Raw genomic sequence first — 27,521 nt, forward strand, 5'->3', positions numbered from 1 at the left:
AGTTTAAAATGCTTGCCTGAATAGAGTGGATCTTGGATTTGCACCCTGGCAGTGGGACCCAGAACCTGCCCTCTCCCTGCTCTCAGGAGTTGGCAGTGGTGTGGAAACTGTAGTATCAAGTTCAGCTGGATGTTTACTTAACCTAGAGCTAGTACATGAAAGCCTTTGTTGGTAGAGCCACCACTTACCCAGCTAAGTGATTTCTCTGCACTTTAAAGGAATAGTGAACTTCACTGGGTAAGATATAAATGTTTCTTCAAAACCTGTAAATCTGCCCAAATTGGGCATCTTTTGTGGAGAAATTAATGAATAATATACAAAAAAAAAAGAGATAAACCAGCGGGTGGGAGGGAGGAAACGGTGGGTGATGGGCATTGAGGAGGGCACCTGTTGGGATGAGCACTGGGTGTTGTATGGAAACCAGTTTGACAATAAATTTCATATTAAAAAAAAAAAAAAAAGATAAACCAGCAAGTAAACTCTGCCTTCTAAAGAGCATAATGTAAACAGTTTAATTAGCAAGTTTTTCACGCTCTGACACAAAATGGAGACGGGAATGTCAAGTAACTAATGGAGAAAGTAAAAATTTGCCCGGCTGTTTGTCAGGCTGGAATTACACACAGAAAGCCTTACACAATGTTTCTCCCAAGAATAATGCAGTTGGAAAGTGTCGTAATAAGCCCTTTGAGTGACGATGGCTTGCTTATATACCAAGAAACTTTGTTCTTGAAAATCATAGACTGTCAGAAACTTGGCTGTGTGTAATTATATCTGTAAGAGTAAAATATCCCCCTCTTGTCTGGAGAATCTTAAGTCATTTTGATATGAGAAGCAATCTTGACCTACAGCTGAGTTACACAGCTTCAGATAAGGGCTTTCTGGATACAACATCCACACAGTTGCTAAGGAAAGAGGACATTGGGTTCTCTTTGCAGTCCAGTCCTGAAGTAGACCCGTTTTACATACCGCTCTGCTTTGCTCTAAGCCTGTCACAGCACTGCTTAGTTTAAATTTCACCTAAACTCCACTCCTCCCCAAATCTCATAACGGTTACCTTTCCTCTGTTTTGTGAGATGGCTCAGGATTCCTCTGCTGTGCAGTCTTCCTCATTGCAATGCATCAGGCTCCAGGTTTGTTCCTGTGGTCTTTAACCTGATCGGACTAGCACACTGCTGACTCTTGGAGACTGATTTGAAAAGAAAACTAAAATTGGATCAAGATGAGAGCTCGTTGCAGAGCTTGCTAGTAGAATAGAAATCACCTTGCAGTTCTTATAAGGTGTCATTGTGGGTCTCTTGAGTCTTTTATTTTTTTCCTTTGTGTGTTTTAAAGTCATTGTTAGAGCCGTAAGGAACTTTTTAGGTCTTCTTTCTCAGTGGTTATCAGATGTTTCACAGCTTTCAAAATTTTTGTCATAAAGAATAGGTGGTGACGGGAAGCACTATTTGAACAATTGCTTAAGCCTGACTCTTATATTTCCTGTTGTGAAAAAGTAGGCACCGCATTTATAATTCCCCCAAACTCACACGTTTTATTTGTGGATCTTATTCCTCTGATTCTTGGCCCACTGTTTAGTTTTTCACACTAAAATATAGGATTTAATTACAGTTCCTCATAATTACTCATTTGTGGTGTTGCTTGCAGCACCACGATTCTACTAGTTTTTAAAGTAGACCGTAAATGCAGAGAATACTGATTAATTAGGTAGCAACTCATGGGAGAAGCTCATTTCTTCTACATGGGGAAATTCATTCCTTTTCCAACATAATGAAAAGTATAGAGGTTGGTGTGCAGGGTAATTTGCAGTAAGAAAAATAGGGTATTATGTTTTGTTTTCATTGAGAGCAACCTTTATTAAATTGTAGAGCAAAATTCTGAAAGTGCGAAAGGTACTGGAAAGACCTCACTCTACTATTTCTTCATGGTTCTCCAAAGTTGTATTTTATAAGTTTTCTTTCCTGTCTGCTTTTGACATTAGTTTTTTTCTGTCCTGAGAGGTAGGAGAGGTGCTTTCTCCTCTTTATTTTCATCATAGAGTAGAAGGCACCAGGGAAATGATTTATCTGGCTCCTTTTCTGTGTCCCTGGAGTGCGTTAGTAGTAGATGCCTTACCACCTGTTGTTTATTCAGTGTTGCATTGTGCTTATTGCCATCGTGAAGAGAGTCTTTGTTACATCATTTATGATAATTTTCAAAGATTAATCATAGGTTGCTTAACCATTTTTTAATATGTTAGAGGCATGTTATGGGCTTGAGGCTGACTATACTAGACAGATTCTGTATTTAACAATTGAAGGGTCATAATGCTCAAAGTTAAAACACAAATAACAAAGGACTTTTTGTTTAATATAGCTGCCATTTCTTCCTCATTTCCAATCCTGTGTGTCTGTTCAGTGGATTTAGCTGCATGAATATTTAGCACTCAATTTAGTTAGGATAGAAGATACAAAGACAGGGTTCCTGCCTTCATAGAGCTTGTTACCCAATGTGAAAATGAACTAGAGAGTGTTTTTGTAGCAACCTAACTACAGGGATTGAGCCAGGTATGTGTGTATTTGAATTGTGCTGACAGTAAGGAATGGGCGGACTGTGACTAGAAACACTTACTCGATTCCCACGTCAATGAATAGCTGGCTTTGACTAGTCGTTTACTCTGTGAAATACTCTAGATGGGGCGTATCTAGGCAAGATGCTCTGTGAAAGGACACAAATAGGACATATATCCTGATTCATTTGATGGGTTCCATAGAGGTTGTAAGGTTCATTTCACTTGGTATAATTAGGAAAGGAACAGTTCAGCTGAGCCTCCAAGGCTAGCTAGGATTTTGCTAGCTATAGGAGAATAGGGGTATTTCATATGAGGATACTGTGAAAGCAGAGATGGTATTGACATACCCAGCCTGCTCTGTTTGGGTATAGTGGGAAATAAGATGTAGAAAGCAGATTGATGATAGTTTATGGAGAACGGTAAATAGTAGCTAAAAGATTTAGACTTTACCCTGCAGACTGTGAGATTTTTTTTTTTTTTACAGGTTAGTAGCACAGTGTACATAGGACAGAGTGAGAAGAGAGATCCTGGGAGTAAGAAGACCTGTTATTCTTACAACATCCACAGTTGAGTAGCATGGAAGGCAGGGATGACTGCATGAGATTTTAGGGCGGAAGGAGGAACAGGACTGAAACATGACTGATAGGCTACTACAGAAAAGGAAAGAGGTACAGTGTATGTCCAAATTGAGGTTATGGGGAGAATAGTTTTGCTGTACTGTTTTTATTTTGGGAACTGATATTTTCTTAAGTTTTATTCAGCTGTGACTTACGCCTACATAGCCTCCGGATCAGGAGCCATAGAAAATTGTATTTTAAACCAAGCCTTGTGAGAGAGAACCAGAACACTAGAGAGCTCGAAGTTTTAGAACTATCCCTAAACAGTAAAGTGTGGTTCTTGTAAGCATGGTAAAGATAGAAAAATTATTGCCCATTATATTCTTTGCTTGGTTTAAAATCTGTACCATGATTTGTGTTTCCTTTTTGTTCTTACTCCAGCTTTCAAGCCTGCTACAAACCTACTTTACATAAAGAAATTCTAGGTATGCCGCTATAATTTTTAATAAAGCAGTAGGGATATAATCCAGAGGACTGGTACTGGGAATTCACTTCTGAGTTATGGGTACCTCCTTTATTTTGAATCTTCCATTAGAGCTACATTGATAAACTGGGCTCTCAAAAGAAGAGCTGGATCCAGGTAAGAGAAAAGGAGACCTAGAAGGTTAGTTAGGAATTTCTGGTTAAATCAGTCTAACCTCACTACCTGGAGACCATCCGTTCACATTGGGGAATGTTTTCTCAAATACTTATTTAAAACGAAATGGGTAGAATTTCGTTCTTTGGGTGTGAAAAAGTTTTTTACTCTTTTTATGTATACAGTGCAGATACACACACACATATAGAATATCTGTGGCATTAAAATTTCATCGGGAAAGGCCATTAGGAAAACAAGATGGAGAAACGCTGTGTTAGGAGTTTTTGTTTTTGTTTTCTTTCCCCTAGGAGTGGGAATCCTGTTTTCTTTAAACCAAATATACCTAATCATGGAATGATGATGGAAACTGTTCTGGTACACCAATCAGGATATTTTAATCTTCCACTGTTTAGTTTCAGCAAGGAAATTTCTTGATCCTATTGAACTCAAGTTCAGAGTTGATTTGTAACCATTTATGCAGATGTAAGTGATACTTACTTTAAACATTGTTAATCATAAACACTTATTAAAAGATGGCCAAACAAAAAATAAACTATAAGTTATTTTCATTAGATCATCTGTTTGTAGAGTCATTTTCTTATTTGCAGTCCTTAAAAATACCAATGCTGCTATCATAATTCATTTTTTCATTTATATTGGAATATCTAGAAATCCTTGGAACTATTAGATACTTCCTTTATATTTCTGTGTGGTTTTAATTTGTAATTTGAGTATTCTCCCCAAAACTAAGAATTGGGTACTAGTTCTGTGGTTTGCAAAAAATATTTTACAATTTTATATTGTAATTACTTAAAGTCATTTTCTTATCTCTTTAAAATTAGCCATTAGATTTCATGGTAGTTTAGGATAGTAATTGGATTTCAGTATTTCCTGGTACCCTGATGGTTTGGGACAGTAGTTGACAGCTTTTTTAAGAGAATAACAGTTCTGGGAAGAGAGCCATAGATTACTGAAATACTATTAATTCCATTTATTATTTCTATAATATGAAATGGAGTTTAATTCCATTTATTATTTCTATAATATGAAATGGAGTTTTATAAATTATGTATTTTGAATGGTACCATAAATCAAATTAAAAGGCAACTCAAAACTGGTTATAAAATACATGTAGCATGGATGGACATTGCCATTTCTCTGTGTTTAACAATTCTTTTTTAATGTTTGTTTATATTTTAAGAGAGAGAGAGAGAAAGAGCGCAAGCAGGGGAGGGGCAGAGAAAGAGGGAGACACAGAATCCGAATCCAGGCTCTGAGCCATCAGCACAGAGCCCAGTGTGAGGCTCGAACTCACTAACCATGAGATCATGACCTGAGCTGAAGTCGGACGCTTAACCAACTAAGCCACCCAGGCACCTCTCTCTGTGTTTAAAATAGAATGGAAGCAGGAATGTTTATGAGTGAAGTACCCATAAGATGGACATGGGAAATCGTACTTCTTTCCCATAATCTAAGTTTAAATTTTCTTTCTGGCCATAGAACATTGTGTGTGCATGTGTGTGCATGCATGTGGTTAAAAAATACCAAACCAAACAAAAAAACCACAGATTTAGCTTCTTAACAAATTTTTAAGTGTATAGTACAGCATTAACTATAAGCACAATGTTGTACAGCAGATCTCTAGAACGTTTTCATCTTGCATGATTAAAACTCTGTACCTGTTGGGGTGCCTGGACAGCTCAGTTGGTGGAGTGTCTTACTCTTGATTTTGGCTCGGGTCATGATCCCAGAGTTGTGCAATCGAGCCCCATATTGGGCTCCATGCTGAGCGTGGAGCCTGCTTAAAATTCTCTTTCTCTCTCCCTCTCCTCTACCCTACTCATGCTCACTCTCTCTAAGAAAAATAAATACAAATAAATAAATAAATACCCAGAAGTTGTATTGCTGGATCATATGGTAGCTCTGTTTTTTCCTTTTGTGAGGAAACTGTTTCCTGTTTTCCATAGCAGCTGCATCATTTTACATTCCTATCAACAGTTTACAACTGTTCAGATTTCTCTACATTCTCACCAACCTTTCTTTCCTTTGTTTTCTTTTTCCTTTTCTATTCTCCCTCCCCATCTTTCCTCTTTTTCTTTTTTTCTGTTTCTCTTTCCTTCTCTTTCTCGCTTTCTCTTTCTTTCTTTCGATAATGGCCATCCCAACAGCTGTGAGTTGATATCTCATTGTGGCTTTGATTTGCATTTCCTTGATGCTTAATGGTGTTGAGCATTTTTCATGTATCTGTGGGCCATTTGTACATATTTTTTAGAGAAATATCTATTCAAGTCCTTTGCCCATTTTTTAATCAGGGTGTTTTGGTTTTTTGGAATGTTTTGCTTTTCAGTTATGGGAGTTCCATATGTATTATGGATATTAACCCCTTATCAGATACCTGGCTTACAAATATTTTCTCCCATTCTGTAGTTTGCATTTTCACTCTGTTGATTGTTTGCTGTGCGAGAAGTTTTTTAGTTTGATGTAGTCCCACTTGTCTATTTTTGCCTTTGTTGCTTGTTCTTTTTGTGTCATATCCAAGAAATCGTTGCCAAGACCAGTGTTATGAAGTTTTCCCCCAATGTTTTCTTGTAGAAGTTTTACATTTTCAGGTCTTGAGTTTAAGTCTTTAATCCATTTTGAGTTGCTTTTTGTGTATGGTGTAAGATAAGGGTCCAATTTCATTTTTCTGCATGTGGATATCCAGTTTTTCCAGCGCCATTTATTGGAGAGATTATTCTATCCCCATCCAGTAGTCGTCATGCCCTTGTTGAAAATCAGTTGGCCATACATGTGTGGGTTTATTTCTGGCTGTCTGTTCTGTTCCATTGGTCTATATGTTTGTGTTTATGCCAGTACTGCCCTATTTTAATTACTATAGCTTTGTAGCATGTTTGAAATCAAGAAATGTGAGGTCTCCAGCTTGGTTCTTTTTTCTCATGATTGTTTTGGATATTCAGGATCCTTTGTGGTTGTTTCATATGACTTTTAGGGTTGTGTTTTTCTATTTTGCAAAACTAAACAAAACAAAAGCCACTGGATTTCTATAAGGATTGCGTTGATCTGTAGATCACTTTGGCTAGTATGGACACTTTAACAATATAAAGTCTTCCAGTCTATAATATGGACTTTATTTATGCCTTTAGTTTTTAGTATACAAGCCTTACACCTCATTGGTTAAGTTTATTTCCAACTGTTTTATTCTTTTTGATGAGATTGTAATTGAGGTTTTTCTTGATTTTCTTTTTGGATTATTTATTGCTCCAGTATGTAGACACAACTAATTTTTGTATGTTAATTTTATATTCTGCAATGTTGCTGAATTTTGTAATGCTTATAGTTGTCTGTTTTTTGGAGTCTTTAGGGTTTTTTACTTATAAGATCATGTCATCTGCAAACAGATAGTTTTACTTGTTCCTTTCCAATTTGGATGCTTTTTATTTCTTTTCCTTATCACTCTGGCAGAACACATTTAACATGATCCAGGGTAGACAAAGAATCAAAAAAAGGTGAGAATTCTTCTGGACATATCCATTCTTAAATAAGAGCTACTTATTTTAAAGTAATACCAATTACAAAATGGTTCTCCCATGTTTTTCTTTTCTGATGAATATAATTTTAAATTTTTTTATGTCCAGAAAAAGATTTGGTTGGTATTTTGGTTGGTGTATTACATTAATTCAGGGATTAATTCAAGAGACAGTTGCCATTTTTACTATAATAAAGCCTTCTCTTCAAAAGTGAAGTGTCTTTCCATTTTTCAAAAATGTTTATTTATTTTGAGGCCAGTAGGGGGGGCAGATAGAGAATCCCAAGCAGGCTCCAGGCTGGCAGTGCTGAGCCTGACACAGGGCTTGAACCCATGAACCGCGAGATCATGGCCTGCGCCAAAATCAGGAGTCAGACGCTTAATTGACCGAGCCACCCAGGCACCCCATCTTTCCATTTGTTTAGATCTTTTATCTCCCAAAATACTTTATTTATGGCCTACACATTTTGAAGCTTATCCTTAGATATATAATTTGATTTGATGTATTCTAATTTGTTAATTTAAGCATTTTAAAAAATTGTTTCTGGTTGTTTTTTCAGTTGATTTTTATTTGCTTGCTTTCTGGGAACATATATATACTAATAATGAGAATTTTGTATTTTTACTATTTATCCACCTATTTTTTTCTGTTGTGGATTTCAGTTTCTTAGTACTTCTAGAATAATTCATTGACTCATTCATATTCAGTGCCCCTATTATGTGTTAGGAGACACAGTGACTAAGTAGACATACAGTATGTTAGATATGGCAAGTGCTACAGAGAAAACTAAGGGCAGTAACGTACTGTAAGAGCAGTTGTAGAGTTGTGATTGTGGGTTGCTATTTTGTATAGGGGTATCAGAGAAGGTCTCACCTTGAAGGCAACAGATGAGTAGAGCCTTGAAAGAAGTGAGGAAGCAAGCCATCTGGGTTAAGAGAGCACTTTAGGTAGTCTGAATAGAAAGTGTAAAGGCTGAGAGTCAGGAGCTCGTTTATGCTATTCAGGGAGAAAAGCAAGGAAGACAGTGTGGCTGAAGCCGAGTGAAGGGGGAGAATAGTAGGAGAAATAATGTAAAATTACAAATAACAAATCATACTGGGAGATAATAGTAACGAATATTTGTGAAGCCTCGTTCTAAGCATTGAAGTATTCTTTCATCTAATCCTTCCAATAAGAGAATTAGAGGGAGACACTGTTATCTCCATTTTATGAGGAACCTGAATTCAGAAAAAGAATATAAATGAATTTGCCCAAAATCATACAGCCAGAAAGCTGTGAAATCAGGTGTCGTAAATCAATATTTTGATTCCAAAGTACATGTCCCTAACTATGACACTGTGCTAAACATGGTGAGTCCAATTGCAAAGTATAGATTTGATGTTATAGAAATAAAGGAATTACTTGAGGTTTGAGTTTAAACTGTTATAGTTATTATAGTACAGATTTCATGTCCCCTGTAAGTTTCTTAAAGTCAAGGAAAGTATTGTTCATTTCTCGAACTCTACCTATAGTTTCTAAGCACATTCTCACTTGTATCATATTTGCTGCTCAGTGTATGGTGGTTGTTGAATGTATTCTCAAGAAACACCATCTAAAGAGAATAACTGGGGGCACCTGGGTGGCTCAGTCAGTTGAGCATCTGTTGATTTGGGCTCAGGTCATGATCACAGGGTCATGGGGTTGAGCCCTACCTACATCGGGCTTCAGACTGAGCATGGAGCCTGCTTAAGATTCTCTCCCCCTCTCTCTGCCCCTCTCCCCTTTAAAAAAAAAAAAAAAAACTACTCATCTTTAACCAACTGTAAAGTGTTAGGTATTTTTATAAACGATATATTGATTTTTATATATATATATATATTTACATATATAATTTCACAAATATATATATGTACATGTATGTACGTGTATATATGTACGTGTATGTATGTATATATATACATATATGTGCGTATATGTACATATATACACACACACAAACACCTCATTACAGAGTTCTACACTAGAAGGTAAATCGTATCTATAACAAGTTGAAAAAACTTGTTTTTAAAAATCTTAAAAAAATGATAATTAAAAGTATTTTAAATTCTAACTTGCTGTGTTAAATAACTGTCGATAATGCAGAGAATTATTTTATTATAATGACACTTGTCAAGACATTTCTGGAAAACCATCACAACTTATTAGGATTGTGAAGATGTCAAACACTTAGAAGAAAGACATAAAGATGACTGAAGGAAAATAAGAAAACAAAGAAATAAAATAGGATACAGGAAACAAAATAAGAACACCAAGGGAAATTGAGGATGCCTTGTAAACTTGTGTTTACTTCACAGGGAGCAGAACTAGGGAAATAGAATACACAGTTTACAGATAGACTAAGACTTGGTTCTTTGAAGACACGAACATACTTGTCTCTTGGTTCACTTCCCAATGCAAGATAATCCTTAAATTTTCCTGGTTTGATTTTCAGATAAACTGTACTTCCGTTTAGTGTGAAGGGACATGTCAACTGCCTTCATATAACGACTTGGATGGAATTAGATCCATAAGCTGTTACACAGACCAAATGACATTGCTACCTCTTAACCAATAGTTCCATTTTTTTCATGTTTTTTTTTGCATTTATTTATTTATTTATTTATTTATTTGTTTGTTTATTTTTAATATAACTTGTTGTCAAATTGGTTTCCATACAGCACCCACTGCTCATCCCAGCAGGTGCCCTCCTCAATGCCCATCACCCACTTTCCTCTTTCCCCCACCCCCCATCAACCCTCAAATGGATAAAGAAGATGTGGTTTATATATACAATGGAATACTACTTGGCAATGAGAAAGAATGAAATATGGCCTTTTGTAGCAACGTGGATGGAACTGGAGAGTATTATGCTAAGTGAAATAGTTCCATTTTGACAGTTTCACAATATTTATCTGAACAACAATATTTGTATAATTATATTACTGAATTCTTATTACAGTTTTATAAAAAAGTAAGTAGTTTATTAATTCAAAATGCTTGTGTTAATGTACTTTATAAAACATACACAGTTGACACCAGTGAAAATAACGAGGCATACCAAAAAAGCAGTTAGTTGGATATTTGACTTAAGTATTATTTTGTCAAAGAAAAAGTAAAGAATTTTATGAAATTTTGGAAATACAGTGATTGTCAGTTTGTATCTAAAAGGCAAGGAGGTATTAGGGATTCTGTGTTTTCTTGTAGTTTTCAGGGAAAGACCCACCTCCATGGCATTGAAGTCTCCTCGTTTGTTCTCACACATCTGACTAAATATAGCTGTTTACAGGAAAGCATTGTATACCAAATAGAAATGTCTATAATCTGGTTCATTGTTATCTGTCATTGTATCTGTTCTTTATTAAATGGAAGGAACTGAGTCTTTTTTGTTAAAAAAAAAAAAAGTTTGTTAAAACTCTAAAACATTTGTGAAGCACCTACTACAGTTTGGACAACGTTTTTCATAAATGGATGGTAATAATTCTATCAGCTTAGAATAATGTTGACTACTGTAATAACTAAACTAGAACATATGAATGGCTTAACATAATCAAGTTTATGTAATAGTTCAGTGCAGATGTTCAAGTTGTTGGATGACTTTCTTCCTTTTAGTGACTCAGGGACCCAGACTTCTTGCAATTCCTGGGGCCTCACAGTGTCATGTAGTTTGCTGATAGGGAAATAAATCGTGCAACAAGGACACATTACTTTTGCTCAGTTTCCATTGGCAAGAACTAGTCCTTAGGCGCATCAGTGTTCACTGTGAAGGAAGTGTCATCTTTGACTAGATGATTGTCTCTCACCAGTAACTTCTACACTGCGGAAGGAGAACACAGATTGAGAATGGCTAGCCAGCTCTGCCACAGTAATAATGTTGATAGTAATAATGTGTTAATTTCCTGTGGCTGCTGTAACAACTTACTGCCAAACTTGACGGCTTGAAAAGCACACCCTTTTCTCTTAGAGTTCTGGAATTCTGAAATCCAGAGTGTGTTTCACTGGGTCAAGAGCCAAGTGTCAACAGGGCTGCACCCTCTCTGGAGACTCTAAGGGAGACTCTCTTTGCTTGCCTTTTCCAGCTTCTAGAGCCATATTCCTTGCACTCCTTAATTCTTGGCCTCTTCCTTCATCTTCAAAGCATAGCAACTTGCTTCTTGCCTTCTTATAGTCAAGTCTCCCTCTTCTTCCCTCTTATAAGGACACTTGTGACTCCATTTAGATGATCCAGAGAATTCAGGGTAATTTCCCCGTCTCAAGATCCTTAATTTCATCACACTTGTAAAAACCTTTTGCCATATACGGTCATATTGACAAGTTTTAGGGATTAGGACCCTTCTAGGGCCATTATTCAGCCTCCTGCAAATAGTTAACATTTATTGAACACAATAATGTGTTCAATGTGCATCATGTTTATTTAGAGAAAATTTCACGTCTTAGTTTCTGTTTTTCTGCCTGTTTATTCATGATCCGGTCTACTTACAGGTTTGCCTGTTTTTCTCAGTTATGGTTTTCTTTTCTTTTTTCTTCTTTTTTTCTTTTCTTTTCTTTTCTTTTCTTTTCTTTTCTTTTCTTTTCTTTTCTTTTCTTTTCTTTTCTTCTCCCTTCTCCCTTCTCCCTTCTCCCTTCTCCCTTCTCCCTTCTCCCTTCTCCCTTCTCCCTTCTCCCTTCTCCCTTCTTCCTTTTTCCTTTTCCTTGTGTTTTCTTTCTCTGCCATTTTTTGGAAAATATATTCCTTGCTTCAGTGTCTAAAAATTTTACATAAAATCCTAGACTCTCAGAATTGGAAAGAATCTGTAGAAATTGTCTGGTATAACCATCCCAGTCTACAGTATCCAATTAAGTGTGCTAGGATTTGGGATGGGGGTGCCTGTTAATTTATTCTTTGAAATATAGTTCTCTGGAGCTTTGATGAAAGCGCTTTAAATCTACTGTAAGGCTTCTTTGGATTACTGCTGGATTAAACTCTGTTTTCTTTTTTTTCCTACCCAAATCACCCTTTTTCAGTTACCTTTAAAAATCGAATTGTGCATTTTTTTTACTCCCCCCCCCCAAAAATGTTGAATTTAACTCAGCCATTCTCCTAAGCACATAGAAATGACTTGATAAGAAAAAAGGAAGCACTTTGGGTTAACACCAGTTTCTGGGAAAGAGGGTAGTTGAAGACTTAAAGCCATTCTCAGGTTTTTGTAAAACATGAGAGTAGCAAATAAGCAATTAATTATATAAAACATGGCAACTGGTTGAAATTAAACCAAAAGCAGCATTCTTGATTTAGTGTCAGCTTGTAGAGGAATTATGTGGTATTACAGATTCATACAGGCAACAGTTCTATTGATCACATATTAGTTGCTATGGATACAAAGATGACTAAGACATAATCTTGTTCCAGAGGATGTGATATTCTAGTGAGAACGTAGACATGCACTGATGCAGTGTCATAAGGGCTATGATATGTGCAAAGATCACCATAGAAGATGTGATACAGTTGTGAGTAACAGAAACCACAACTCAGGGTAGCTTAAACAATACAAACAGGGAATTTATTGATCACGTGCAGGTATATCTGAAGCTTACAGAGTCAGATGAGGCTAGCTGCGGTGGCTCAGGCAAGCCTTCTTCCTTCCCCTGTTTTCCTGTTTCTCCTCAATGCTTTCTACAGATCAACTTTATTCTAAAGCTATCTCCCTTTGAGGTTGTAGAATGACTACCACCAGAACAACAGCTGTTATCCTCTGACCATCAAACTAGATCAACTTTGATCTCTTGTAAGCCCTTTACTGCTTTGGGGAAATGCGTAATTGAGAGGCAGGTGAAAAAGCAAAATTTAGAACTTTCGAAGTATTTAATATGTCCCTGAAATTTGGTATTAGTTTTATTTGGCTTTATTATTTCTAATTAGATTTTTAATATATTGTTGCAAATTGGATTTTTCTTAATATGATGAATATCAGGAATTCTTCATGATGGGGAATAAAGTCAGAAGAGAATCCTAGTTCAGTGATTTTCTTCTGAAAATTTGGAAACATAAAAGTTTTCTGTTCTCCCTTTGGAGATCTTTGATTTTGTATTTACTTCATTGCAGAAATTAAGAATCTGACATACTGCCTTTTGTCTTTTATTTCTTCCCTTGTAACTGGGACAGTAGAGTGGGTTTTGACATTGGGTTCAAATGGTTCATGGCTAGGCTACTTCAAGTCTCAATTCGGTTTACAGTAGGAAACTGCCAAGGCAAGAAATGTCAGGGCTTGCCATAATGACCTCATACTTACAGTTTGAGCTGTAATTTAGGGAATCTGTTTCTTACTTTGCCACTAATATACATTGAAAATGAGGCTGTTCATAGTATATAAAGCTTTTAAAAACTGAAAGTAGTGCAAAGCTACTTTCATGTAGATGTTAAGGACTACCATTTGTTCTTTCTACCTGGTCCCTGGTTCACCACATTTGCATTCACTGCAGTTCTCTTTCTATCACAAGTGTTCATTCAGGAGCCATACCATGCAACACTGCTATAGGATTGCCAGATCTTATTTTGGAGAATTTGGGCAAGAAGGGAGTAGAAGGAGATTATTTGCTAATAGTCTGACCAGGCTAAATACAATTCCATTCTGCATCCGAATATGGCTGGAACAAGGCAGTTGAATATAGGAGAAGCCTGTGTATGTGGGCCATCTGGTAACACAGTGCTGCTAGAGGGTGGGTCTCTCAGCCAAGAGCCTGTGGAGGTATATTTGACACTCTTGGTGCATAAGGGTTCCTGCCCTAACTTAAAAAGAACTACTTCCTTGTGCTATCATTATATTAAATGTTATTTGGTAATAAAGGAAAAAAGCTGTGTATGTTTTCTAGTGAATTATATGATGATTATGTCCAGTGTGTAATAGTAATAATAACAAATGTTTATATAGCACTTACTCTGTACCAGGCACCATTCTTTTTTTTTTTTTTTTTTTAAAGCCAAAGCAATCTTGACGTTTATTTATTTTTGGGGGGGGGGACAGAGAGAGACAAAGCATGAACAGGGGAGGGGCAGAGAGAGAGGGAGACACAGAATCACACACAGAATCAGAAACAGGCTCCAGGCTCTGAGCCATCAGCCTGTTAACATCAGTAACATTATTATGTTTATTATTATGTTTTGAAACAAATTGACATTTTGAAACTTACCTACTAAATATTCGACATGCTTGTTTTTTATTCTAGGAGAAGATTTTGCAGTTGTACAGCAAGAAATTATTATGATGAAAGACTGTAAACACCCAAATATTGTTGCTTATTTTGGAAGCTATCTCAGGTACATTTTTGTTTCCCATCACCTAATACATTTAACAAAATAAAGTTAGCTCTAGTAGCATGCTTTGTAGTTTTCTTCATGCTTTGAAGATAATAGGATATTTTTGTGTGAATGAAAATTTTATTTCTGACCTGTTTATGTTCATTCTGTAATCAATATCATAGTCTGATTTGTCTCTTGTACTCTTGGGAATTCTGGATGTGGTTTCAGTGAAGAAACTCGCAAGTAAAAATGAACTTTTATGGTTAATCTTTGCGTGGTAGACCAGAGATCTAAATATGTCATTCTGTTGCCCCTTACTCACAGACTTGGGTATATTTAAAAAGTCAGGAGCATCTCTAACTGCTAGGTTTTTATTAGAAACTTTTTCTTTCTTTTATGCTTCTAGCTCAGGGTATTGCATCATCCCTTCCCTTCATTTTGTCCAAAGGACTAGGAACTATAATTATTTCACTAACTTCTTATTTTCCCAGGTTGTAAAGTAAACTTACACTGTGAATTGCAGTCTCTTGCTTTGGTCTGGCAGGACTATGCTGGGTTCCCCAGGTCATAGTCCATAGGGGTTGACCTCAAGGTCAAATCCTGTTTTTCCATTTACTTCTCTGTGCAGTTGTGAGCTGAACTCTGTGACTGACTTGTTTTTAAGGTTCCTTCCAAAAGGAGGATTGACGAATGTTCTCTTCCTTATGTATTAAAAAACCCTTAATGTTTTATTCTGGTGGATGTACTGTGGGATATATAAGGAAGTAGCTTATCACAGCTTCCATTGTCATATGACCCAGGTATTAAAAAAACACTTCTCTCCTCATGTAGGCACAGCATATGGAAAAGACAGGGCAGTTCTGCCCCCTCTTTACAGCTTGCGAAAAGCCAACCAAACCAGCTCTTCTTGATTCTAACCACTCTTGAACAGTTTTGATTGCCCCATCTTCATTAAGGTTGAAGAGTAGGTTTAGTGGAGACGTTAGTTTATGTAGGGACAGATACTACAACCAGGTCAATGACTATTATATATTTTGAATGAGTTCTATAACAGCCAGTTTAAAACCACTTTAATGGTAAGTGGTTCAAATAATACCTAACACAATTTCTGGTTCAGTTTTTATTTTATGGACAGACCCAACACAGACAATTACTGTATCAGGTCAAAGAAACAATCTCTTAAAACTCAGTTAAGTTTGTGATAAAAATAATTGATCGCTGCTAATACGTTAAAATCATCACTTCAGGACAATTTGTTTTTTTACTGTTGTTGCTCCTAACAAAATGACCTACTTATAATCAATTGGAAGAAGCATCACAAAATACTTTTCCCCCCAAGGGCAAACAGGTCTTTGGTCTAAGAGTTTTCTCAAACATGGTCTGAGTCGTCAGGAACTATGGGACCATTCAAAGGCTAACCTATTATTCTGGGATAGCCCCATCCATTTATATTGGTCTTTCTGCCATCAAGACAATAGTATCTTTGGTGGTTAAGAGTTCTGGAGTCAGATCGTTTGGATTGGTTGAGTCCTGACTCCATCATTTATTAACTGTGTGCCTCACAGCAAATTACTTAACTACTCTGAGCCTCCATTTCCTCATCTATAAAATAGGAATAATAATAATAGATACAAGATGTGATAGCTACGAGGATAATGAGTAAACACATGTAGTGTTTCCAACAGTGATTAAAATCAAATAAATGCTCCATAAACATTAACTCCTATTACTACTACTATTGCTGCTGTTACTATTATTATTTCTTAACTATTTTTAAGTGTTATCATGTTAGTGCCTCATTTGATCTTTTCAGCAACACTATTACCAGTATTTCTCTATGGTACATACTATTTCCATTTTACAAATAAGATGCTTGAGAGAGTTCAACATCAAGTAATTAGTTTACAGTCCAATTTCAAGTTATTGACAGTAAGGTTCTGCGTTCTTTCTGTAATATTGTGTTCATAGATCACATGACTTTTGACTTAGCCCTTTTGCTTCCTTGCCAAAAGAGCTGACCAAATAAACTTCCACCCCCACTCCCTCAGGTCCCTCCCATTGCCCCCCAAAAATCCTAACACTAAACTGGACATTTGACTGTGTTACTTAGGCAAGAGTCTTCCCACACAGGTTAGGCAGCAAAACATTTGTTCTTGTTACCCCCAAAAGGTGAATTACTTATGAGTTTGTATCCAGTTTTGTTTATAAATCTTGGCTTTGGCTTGCAGCAAAATAGTGCAACTCTTTAGTAACATGTCCATTAACCTTCACTTTTAGACATGGTACAGGAGAGAGCCAGTTAGATTATGCTTAACAAAAATTGTATTTACTTTAAAATTTTAGGAAATGTGTATTCTGACTATATGTTGAATGTCTTTTCTTTTTGAATTTTATTTATTTATTTTGAGAGAGAGTGTGGGGGGTGGGGGCGGTCAGAGAGAGAGAATCCCAAGCAGGGTCCATGCTGTCCGTGCAGAGACCCAGGGCTCTATCTCAGGAACAGTGAGATAATGGCCTGAGCCCAAATCAAGAGTTGGACGCTTAACTGACTGAGCCACCCAGACGCCCCTTGAATATCTTTTTTAAAGTAAACTTTTTGTCGGAGCATAAAATACATAGAGCAAGTGCACAAATTTATGTTTTGTGTATAGCTAGGTGAAATTTTTAAAGGGGTTCTTTGAATCCAAATGTAAGAATACAAAGAGCAAACTTGCCCCCAAACCAAAGTTAAACAGACAACATTAGAGTCATTTTTTTCAGTAGAGCTACCTGTGTTAGTGGAATTGTATGATCTAATGTAAGAAATACTGGCTTAAGTAGATGATTTTATTCTGTAGCTGGCATAGCTGATGTAAGTGATAGAAAAGCAAATGTAGTATAACATAGAACAGCAATTAATCTTCTCTTTCTCTACCTCTTTTTTTCTATAGAGATTTTTCCCTTCTTCCCTAATTAAAGTCCAGACTCAGTCAAATTTGGAGTGTGAAATACTAATGATTAGACTTGCAGGATGTTAGAGCTGGAAGGGACTAAGAGATCTTGTCACTAGTCCTACTCTTTTTACTGATGAGGAAAGTGGGGTGCTGGATCAATGACTTCGTTAGGTCATCCAACTACTCATTGTTGGTGGTGGACTTAAACCAGATACCAGGTATGTAGGGGTACCTGGTTGGCTATCTTTTTGGTATTCTATAGTACTCAGCCTAGGAAGGCCAGATTTAGTCTTAAAGGGAACATGGTTTCTTGGATTTCTTCTCATTATTGAATGATTTTACAAAAGGCAGGGACCTTATTTTTTAAAACTTGATACAAACCCCCTAAAATGCGTACTGTTCTTAGCAACTTTCTTCCTTGTATTTTATTGCCATTATAGCCTATTACAACAAATTTAGACCAAAATAATGAGGAAATTGAGCTAATGTGGTTTTACCATTAATAAATTTCCCCTTCAGGGAATCAGCCTTATCCTATGAATTTACTGAATAGATGACCAGCATGTAATTAAGTTCAGAAGCCTGTTTTATAACAGGGTAGCCATCCTCATTTCCTGAAGAAATACAGAAACGGAGCTGCTAAAAAACAGAGTATCTTATGTTATTCTTAATAGGACATTCTCTGTTTCTCTCTTCAATATCATTAAAAGTCTTTGTTTATTAAGTACTTAAGTACATATACTGTACAATGAGAACTGGATGGACAAAACTTCTCTCTGAAGTTTAAAAAAGTAAATAGTCCTGATTTGGTGTAGATTTTTATTTGTATATTTGTGTGTGTTCCTAAAACAACAGAGTTAAGTAATCATAGACCTATTCTTTAATCCTAGTAGAGCTTAACTATTGCTTCTTTTAAGTAAATAATGACTCTTTAGGTTCCTTCTAAGCATTCCTAGCCCAGCATATCCTTTCATAATATATTTAAAAAATTGAGATACTTCTCTCCAGTTTGAACTCTTAAAGTTGAGGTTGAAAAACAGCAAATGCTCCTCAAAAAATAAGCCAATAGATTAGATCCATGCAGTAAAAAATACTAATTTGGATCAGAGATTTTAAACCTTTGAAATCAAGAATACTAGTTTCAATGAGCATAATTTATCACATAATAATAACATATTTGTAAATCACCACCATTAACAAAGTGTTTTTACATTTCTTTGGATGTATAGAGTGCTGTATTGGGTTCTAGATATGTAAAGACAGATAAAACATAATCCTTGCCTTTAAGGAGTTTATAATCTAATAGAAGAAATACTCATGAGCAAATAATTGCAACATAGTATGCTAGGTACAATAATAATTTCCACATAAGACGCAAAGTGTAAAGACGGTAGAATATCTGATTTTGTCAGAGTAAGGGAATCAGAGAAAGCTGTGTGAATAATATGATTCCTAAATGTTGGGTGTTAAAGTGTTAGTAGGCATTTACTGTAGCATCTCATGTGTGCAGAAAATTATAACTTCTGGCAAAGGAAATGCATGCGTGAAAATACCATGAACTACTCGGGAGGCAACTAATAGTTTCATACTAGAGCTTAAAGGGTAAGTCTGTGGTTGCAGTAGGTAAGGCCATGGAGATTTGGCAAAGAAAGGCATCTTTTATCCCTTAATTAGGACCTGTAGGTATTGAGCATACTTGTTAAAGGTTTGAACACAGAGTACAGAGTAGTGTATCTGTGGCGGATGGACCTGGTGTGTGGGGGATTGAGACAGTGAAGATATTCGTTTTATTACAGTGTGAATGTCGTAACCCAGGAAAGAGATGTTTGTCCGTTGAGTTATATAGAAACTGGAAGAAATTTTTTTCTAGAGCTAGAGGTGGGACTGGGGAGGGAACTTAATAACTGGAAATGCTTTTTTGAATGCTCACACTATGGAAATAAAGATTATCGTTAAGTTCATTTTAATTTGTACCTAGCTACCCTCTTTTTTTAAAAAAGGAAACTTTTAATTTTGGAATGTATTAGATTTACATAAAAGTTGCAAAGATAGTACGAAGAGTTCTGTCAGTATTCCCTATTGCTAACATCTTACATAATCATGGTACATTCGTCAAAACTAAGAAATCAACGTTGGTACCATACTATTAGCCAAACTAAGGTACTTCAATTAATTTCACCAGTTTTCCACTAATGTTCCTATTTTGTTTTTAGTTTTCTAGTTATACTGATACAAACATTTGTTTCCTTCAAGTGCAACCAGAGTAGTAGTAACAGCAGTTACCTCACACGCTGTCTAGGGTAGTTAGCAGTGTCCCGGCCTCTACTAGATGCCAGTAACACCTTCCCAGTTAGGACAACCCGAAATGTCTTTGATAAGCCAAATATGCCTTTGGGGACAAAATCACCCCTGTTGAGAACCACTGCTTTAGGAAGAAAATTTGGTGGAACTCTCTTATGAGATGCCTCCTTATACCAGAATTGCTAGGGTGTTTTCTAGGAACATTAGTTCTGAGGGATGCTAATACGTGATTTGAAAACAAGGGGTCTGTGGAAAAAATAATTTGGGGAAGTAGCGAACTAAACAAAATTAAAGAAGTTTTCTTTCTTTTTCCTCTTCCCTCTCTCCTCTGCTTTTTTTTAAAATCCCATTCTTCCTCCTACCCTTTCTCCACTTCCTAACTTCCTCCATCCCCATCCTTCCTTTCTTCCGTCTCTTCCTTCTCTCTCCACCTGTTCCTCCTTCCCTTCTCCCAGCTACCCCTGCCTCACTGCATGATTTCTCAGAGCCTTTAACATATCCGTGGCATTGTTAATTTCCAAGAGAAGACTATATAGTATGTGACATTCCTAAAACTGGTTTAACTGCACATTGATTTTTTTTTTATGGTAAGCATACTTCACATAGGATTGCTGTCTGCTCACCCATTCTTTGGAAATTAGTAGGTTGAACTGGGGGTTGTTAGGTATAACTATAGAGAAATAGGTCAGAATACAGAACTACCCCTCATTGTTAAAGGGGAAGTAGATAGATGAATTACCTATAACTTTTTGGAATGCAGTAAATTTTGTCTGTTTGAAAATGCACCAAAATATTTTAAATTCAGTTCACATTAAATAAAGTTATCCTATATTTAAAAAAAAATTTTTTTTTTCAACGTTTATTTATTTTTGGGACAGAGAGAGACAGAGCGTGAATGGGGGAGGGGCAGAGAGAGGGAGACACAGAATCGGAAACAGGCTCCAGGCTCTAAGCCATCAGCCCAGAGCCTGACGCGGGGCTCGAACTCACGGACCGCGAGATCGTGACCTGGCTGAAGTCGGACGCTTAACCGACTGCGCCACCCAGGTGCCCCAAGTTATCCTATATTAAAACAACTAGCAGTTATTAAACTTTTTATTTTTCACATTGAAAGTTATGATTAGGAGTTGAATTATTTTGCTGAATATACTGGAGTAGTTATTGTGAAATGTTTTGTTCAGCAGGATAACCCACAGTTAAGTACAGGGATCAGCAGACTGCAGTATCGGGGCATGGCCAGCTGTCCCATCCCAGGGAGAATGATTTGGTATGCCAGTTTCTAGCAGACATTCTAGAGCTGTGGATTCTTGGTGATCTTGCTCACATTTTCTTTTACTTTTTAAATTATGTTATATTTGGGCAAAATATATAAATCCACAATGTTTAATCAGTTTTAAGTCAGTGATGTGTTACAAAGTGTGGGAAGATTGGGGTGCCTTGGGTGGCTGGTCAGTTAAGCACCCGTCTTCGGCTCAGGTCATGATCTGGCAGTTTGTGAGTTCAAGCCCTGCTTTGGGCTCTGTGCTGACAGCTCAGAGCCTGGAGCCTGCTTCAAATTCTGGGTCTCTCTCTCTCTCTCTCTCTCTGTTCCTTCCCAGCTCCCGTTCTGTACCTCCCTTCCGTTTCCCTCTCCCTCTCTCTCTCTCAAAAATAAAGATTAAAAAAAATTTTTTTTTAAAGTATGTTTTAGAAATTGTAAGATTTTTAGCTCAGTGAAATAATTATTAGAATGTTAATTCCTATATGCTCTAGTAAACATTGAACTAGAAGATTAAAATTTCCCTCCCTTTACTTATTTTTCTATTCCTTATAGAAAGAGAACTTTTACAGAATAAGAGAAAAGAATTACAAGAAAATTTATAGTGATACCTTGAGTATTTACCTTGGTGGTTAATTGTTTCAATTCAGATATCTAGGGACAAAGATTTTAGTATTTATTGGCCTGCATGAAATGGGCCAAGTGAGTCAAGTCCTTTCCTATTAGGCAGATGGCTTGGTAAATGACCAAAAAAGTAGATGCAGATTTGTCTTCGCAAGAGGGGCATTCATGGAACAGATGGAAGTACTTTTTCTAAAAGATTCTGAATATTCAACCTTTCTGATAATACCAGACTTAACTAAATATATTTTAGACATCTTAAAAAGTAAAGTATATATATAGTATATATAGTTTTTAAATCATTATTTATTTTCCTTTGTAAGTTTGGAAAGTAATTTTACGTAGAATGACTAGAAAGTTGTTTTAAGCAGGATTGGGAGGGGGGATAGACCAGCGTCAAATAGAGGATGGTATAATACTGAAATATGTAAGAAAGTGGAGAACTAATTTCTTTTCTCCCTTTTTTCTACCGAGGAGAATTGTTTTCCAATTGGAAAGGGTAGGAAAATCATTATGAAGAAGGGATTGAAGCAGGAGATAGATGAGGAGATAATTGTAGAGCAGCTAGATATTTTAAATGAATCTGAGCTTTGAGACTTATATAAAAAGTATATTTTATTACAGTGAAAAGTTATCAGATGGGATTGTTATCCACTATCAGTGAGTGTCTTTTGACAGATAGAAGAGGTACCAAAACATTAGTGGTCAGCAATGACCAATTTGCAAAGGAAAGGAAAAGGAAATTTCTGGAAAATTGTTAACCTTGATGTCCGTCATCAGCCCCAGCAAACCTCTAGAATAAATTATTAATCAGATAATTAGTGAACATTCATAAGAAAGAAGTGGTGATTATTGTGACTTTAGTAAGAAGTCATCAGTCCCATCTCTCTCTCTTTTTTAAATGTTTATTTTGAGAGAGAGTATGAGCAGGGGAGGGGCAGAGAGGGAGGACAGAGGATCTGAAGCAGGTTCCAAGCTGACAGCACAGAGCCCAATGCGGGTCTCAGACTCAGAAACCATGAGATCACAACCTGAGGTGAAGTCTGATGCTTAACCAACTGAGCCACCCAGGTGCCCCTCTTTTTTTTCCCCTTAAAAAAGAAAATGCCAATTTTATGTGTTTATATTGTCACTGAGTTCCAGAGCAACTTAAGGTGACTTACAAAAATAGACTACAAGATGAATTATAACAAAAGGAATAGAAAATAGCTTACATTTATTGGGCTTATATTCTGGGCCCTTTTCTAAGCAATTTACATGTTACTTTATTCTGAGCAGACCCAGAACAACCATTCACCCAGTTTTTATAAGATATGTAAGAACCCCTGCTACTTGTCCTGTAAATGCTTGTGTCAGGTATTTTACATGAAAGATTCATTTAGGACAGATGTGAAAATATTTTAGAGCAGTGGTTCCCAAACATTTTGCTATTAGAACCCCTTTTATTTTACACTCTGAAAACTTATTGAGTACCACAAGGAGCTTTTGTTTATGTGAGATTTAACAAATAAGGACAAAGTCCTATGCATAGTTCTAATGAACCAGATAAACAAATGTGAAGCTGGAGAATCATCTGACTCCTTTTTAACCTAAAAAAGATCCAGAGGTTTTAGTTAACTTCAAACTGAAAATCAGAGGTTTTAGAGCAGTTGCTAAGAACCTGAAGATAGCCTTTAGCCCAGTTAATAGAAATATAAGTGTTCAAATAAAGGAGATAATTGTTGATTCTCAAGGGTAATTAGACTTCTCCCTGTGTTGCAATCACCAGCCATAAATGCCTTCATCCTTTTGGATAAGACATCCATCTGCCAGCCCCGGGCATGTGTTCTGAGAGTTAGTAAAACCAGACCACTGGGCAGCTAGCTCATACTTTACCATCCACTGTCATGCCTCAGTTTCATTGGTCTGTGGACCACCTGTGAATTTTAGACACTAGAGTGACTTCAGATTTCTTCTTCCGGTCCTCACTGTGTCAGCTTTGCCTCTAAAATCATGGTATTTTTTTCACTGTGTACTGATGTTCATGCTCGGATCCTTGTGTTCCCTGTTACATGCTGCATGGTGCATCGTACTCAACCACGTCCACTCTCCTTGTAGGTCTGGTTAATCTCTCACCACCAACATGTGTGATATATGTCTGATAACAACTCCACTTTTTTAATGTTTATTTATTTTAGAGACAGACAGAGCACAGATGGGGTCAGGGCAGAGAGAGGGGGAGACAGAATCTGAAACAGGCTCCAGGCTCTGAGCTGTCAGCACAGAGCCCAACACAGGGCGGAAACCCACGAACCATGAGATTGTGACCTGAGCCGAAGTCAGACACTCAACCAACTGAGCCACCCAGGCGCCCCGGCAACTCCACTTTGTATGCAACACTTAGAATAGTACTGGATTCTGGATGCTACATTTTAAAAGACATTGACAAAGTAGAGACCATCCAGATGAAGGTAACTGAACTGAGGAGTTTATAAACCAAAGCATTGTTTTACAGTGTCACCCCACCTATCCTAGCTTCCTTTCCTGCCATTGTCTCTTCAGGTAGTCTGCGTTTGATTCACATTAAATTACCCATAGTCTTTCAAGTGTAGCATCTTCTTTCAAATTTTCATTCTCTGAGCAGACCCCTTCCCTGTCTCTCGGTGTTGAATTCCTACTTTAACTTCAAGACACAACAAATGATATCTCCTCCCTAAAATTTCCCTTGACTTTCCTAGATATTCTTACCTCTGGGTTCTCACAGAATGTTATTCATGCCTGGATTGTGTACTTAATCAAATTACAGTCTAATCCAGGGATCAGCACACCTTTTCTGTAAAGAACCATATGGTAAATATTTTAGGCTTTGTCTGTTTCTCTGTCACAGCTACTCAATTACGCTGCTTTAGTACAAAAGTAGCCATAAGTGAGTGTCACTGTGTTTCAGTCAAACTTTATATGGACACTGAAATTTGAACTTTGTATAATTGTCATGTGTCAAGAAAAATTCTTCTCTTGATTTTTGCCCCCAACCATTTAAAAATATAAAAACCAAAGCAGGAAAGATTATCCAATGGAAAAAAGACAGTCTCTTCAGCAAATGTACTCGAAGAACTGGACAGTGACATGCTGAAGAATAAAACTAGACCACTTTCTTACCCGTAACACAAAAATTAATTCAAAATGGATGAAAGACCTAAATGTGAGACAAGAAACCATCAAAATCCTACAGGAGAAAACAGGCAGCAACCTCTTTGACTTCAGCCATAGCAACTTCTTACTTGACATGTCTCCAGAGGCAAGGGAAATAACAGCAAAAATGAACTATTGGGACCTCATCAAGATAAAAAGCTTCTGCACAGCATAGGAAACAGTCAACAAAACTAAAAGGCAACCAACAGAATGGGAGAAGATATTTGCAAATGACATATCATATAAAAGGTTAGTATCCAAAATCTATAAAGAACTTAGCAAACTCAACACCCAAAAAACCAAATAATCCAATGAAGAAATGGGCAAAAGACAGGAATTGACACTTTTCCAAAGAGGACATCCAAGCGGCTAACAGATACATGAAAAGATGCTCAACATCACTCATCAGCAGGGAAATACAAATCAAAATCACAATGAGATACCACCTCACAGTTGTCAGAATGGCTAACATTAACAACTCAGGCAACATCAGATGTTGGCAAGGATGAGGAGAAAGGGAAACCCTTTTGCACTGTTGGTGGAAATGCAAACTGGTGCAGCCATTCTGGAAAACAGTGTAGAGGTTCCTCAAAAAATTAAAAGTAGAACTACCCTACGACCCAGCATTGCACCAATAGGTATTTATCCAAAGGCTACAAAAATGCCTATTTGAAGGAGCACATGCACCCCAATGTTTATGGCAGTGCTGTCAACAGTAGCCAAAGTATGGAAAGAGGCCAAATGTCCATTGGCTGATGAATGGATAAAGAGGATGTGTGTGTGTGTATACACACACACACACACACACACACACACACACACACACACAGGAATATTACTTGGCCATCAAAAAATGAAATCTTGCCATTTGCAACAGCATGGATGGAAGTAGAGTGTATTATGCTAAGCGAAATAAGTCATGGGAAGACAAATACATGATTTCACTCATGTGGAATTTGAGAAACTTAACAGATGAACATAGGGGAAGGGGAGGAAAAATAAGATAAAAACGGAGAGGAAGGCAAACCATAGGAGACTCAAATACAGAGAACAAACTGAGGGTTGCTGGAGGAGAGGTGGGTGGGGGGTGGGTTAAATGGGTGATGGGCATTAAGGAGGGCATATGTTGGGATGAGTACTGGGTGTCTGTCATATATAAGAGATGAATCACTGGTTTCTACTCCTGAAGCTAAGACTGCGCTGTATGTTAACTAACTTGAATTTAAATTAAAACACACACATATATATACACACATATATTCATATACATACATATAGATGTGTGTGTGTATACACATAAACCATTCTTAGTTCCTGGGCTGTACAAATCAGACAGTAGGCTAGATTCGGACCACTGGCCAGAGTTGCTGACTCTTTATCTAATCAATTTGTTTATTTTTTTCAGTCACTCTTGTATTCATTCATTTATGAAATATTCGTTTGCTGGCTCTTCTAAGCACTGTGAATGCAGTGGGGAGAGAGACAGACATGTTAAGGTAGAATCTTCTGTGTTCAACTGAGCTTGCTGGGTTCAGAGACTTTCTATTCCATCTCTGCCCCCTGAGAATAGTATATTTCCTGGTACATTTTGACATGAAGTTGTGAATGATTGAACAAGGAATAAGCTGTTAAATCTTTGCTAATTATTTCTCTTGTGACTGTGATTATGATATCTTAATTGAGTGTGAGAGGGAAATGCTATGTAAAGACAGGTAAGTGATAAATTTTAACAGATTGTTTTGGAAAGACCTTTGCTTACTAGATGTCATGGTAAAATTTGCATTTTGTCTGTTTTGTTGATGATAGCACTATTAATGTGATATGCTTTGAGATGTATTGCCATTCTGTGATGAATCTTCTACATAGTTTTTGGTCTGAGCATTTTAACTAACATTTAACTTCTATAATACTGTCTTGGAGTAGGTAGGTAAACTGGGAGGGGGAGGGAAAGTTTTTAACTAGAGGCAATTTCGTTTGGATGTGTCTGACATTTTTATATCCTACAAATGGTCTATTTTAAGGATTAAAACCTTGGATTGTGGGGCGCCTGGGTGGCGCAGTCGGTTAAGCGTCCGACTTCAACCAGGTCACGATCTCACGGTCCGTGAGTTCGAGCCCCGCATCAGGCTCTGGGCTGATGGCTCAGAGCCTGGAGCCTGTTTCCGATTCTGTGTCTCCCTCTCTCTCTGCCCCTCCCCCGTTCATGCTCCGTCTCTCTCTGTCCCAAAAATAAATAAACGTTGAAAAAAAAATTAAAAAAAAAAAAATAAATAAAACCTTGGATTGAGTTATAACAACACATTATATTAATTCTTTTACTCATAGAGATTAACTAGCTTTTTTTCTTAGCACGTTGAATTTGTGTGGTTTTTCAAGGTTATAGCATACAACCTTAAAATACTTGTTACCTCAGATCATTTTCATCATGAAAATGTGATACATGTTTATATTCTCTTTATAGGCGAGATAAACTTTGGATATGCATGGAGTTTTGTGGAGGTGGTTCTTTACAGGATATTTATCATGGTAAGACAAAAGTTATGTTTTATAGAGATTAAGTAGAGTTTCTTAAAATATAGTTATTAAAGCATTAATGTTTTCAGGAGAGAAAACTAATGTTTTATTATTTAGATATATAAAAGAATGTAAGATATATATGGATGAAAAGAGCATTTGC

At 36.8% G+C, this 27,521-nt stretch overlaps 1 protein-coding gene across 2 annotated transcripts in view; it reads left to right on the plus strand.

Annotated features, from left to right (window-relative positions):
• MAP4K3 (mitogen-activated protein kinase kinase kinase kinase 3) overlaps nucleotides 1-27,521 on the plus strand; it is a 204,299-nt gene that overhangs the window by 90,966 nt on the left and 85,812 nt on the right. For both annotated transcript variants that reach the window (XM_047068836.1, XM_047068837.1), the window contains exons 3-4: nucleotides 14,488-14,578; nucleotides 27,306-27,370. In XM_047068836.1, the coding sequence (XP_046924792.1) occupies nucleotides 14,488-14,578; nucleotides 27,306-27,370 (156 nt within the window). The remainder of the gene's footprint in view (nucleotides 1-14,487; nucleotides 14,579-27,305; nucleotides 27,371-27,521) is intronic.

This window comes from Lynx rufus, unplaced genomic scaffold, assembly GCF_022079265.1.
Source record: "Lynx rufus isolate CCGP_SWC_20201006 ecotype Redwood Valley unplaced genomic scaffold, mLynRuf1.p SCAF_8, whole genome shotgun sequence".
In the NCBI taxonomy this organism is placed as follows: domain Eukaryota; kingdom Metazoa; phylum Chordata; class Mammalia; order Carnivora; family Felidae; genus Lynx; species Lynx rufus.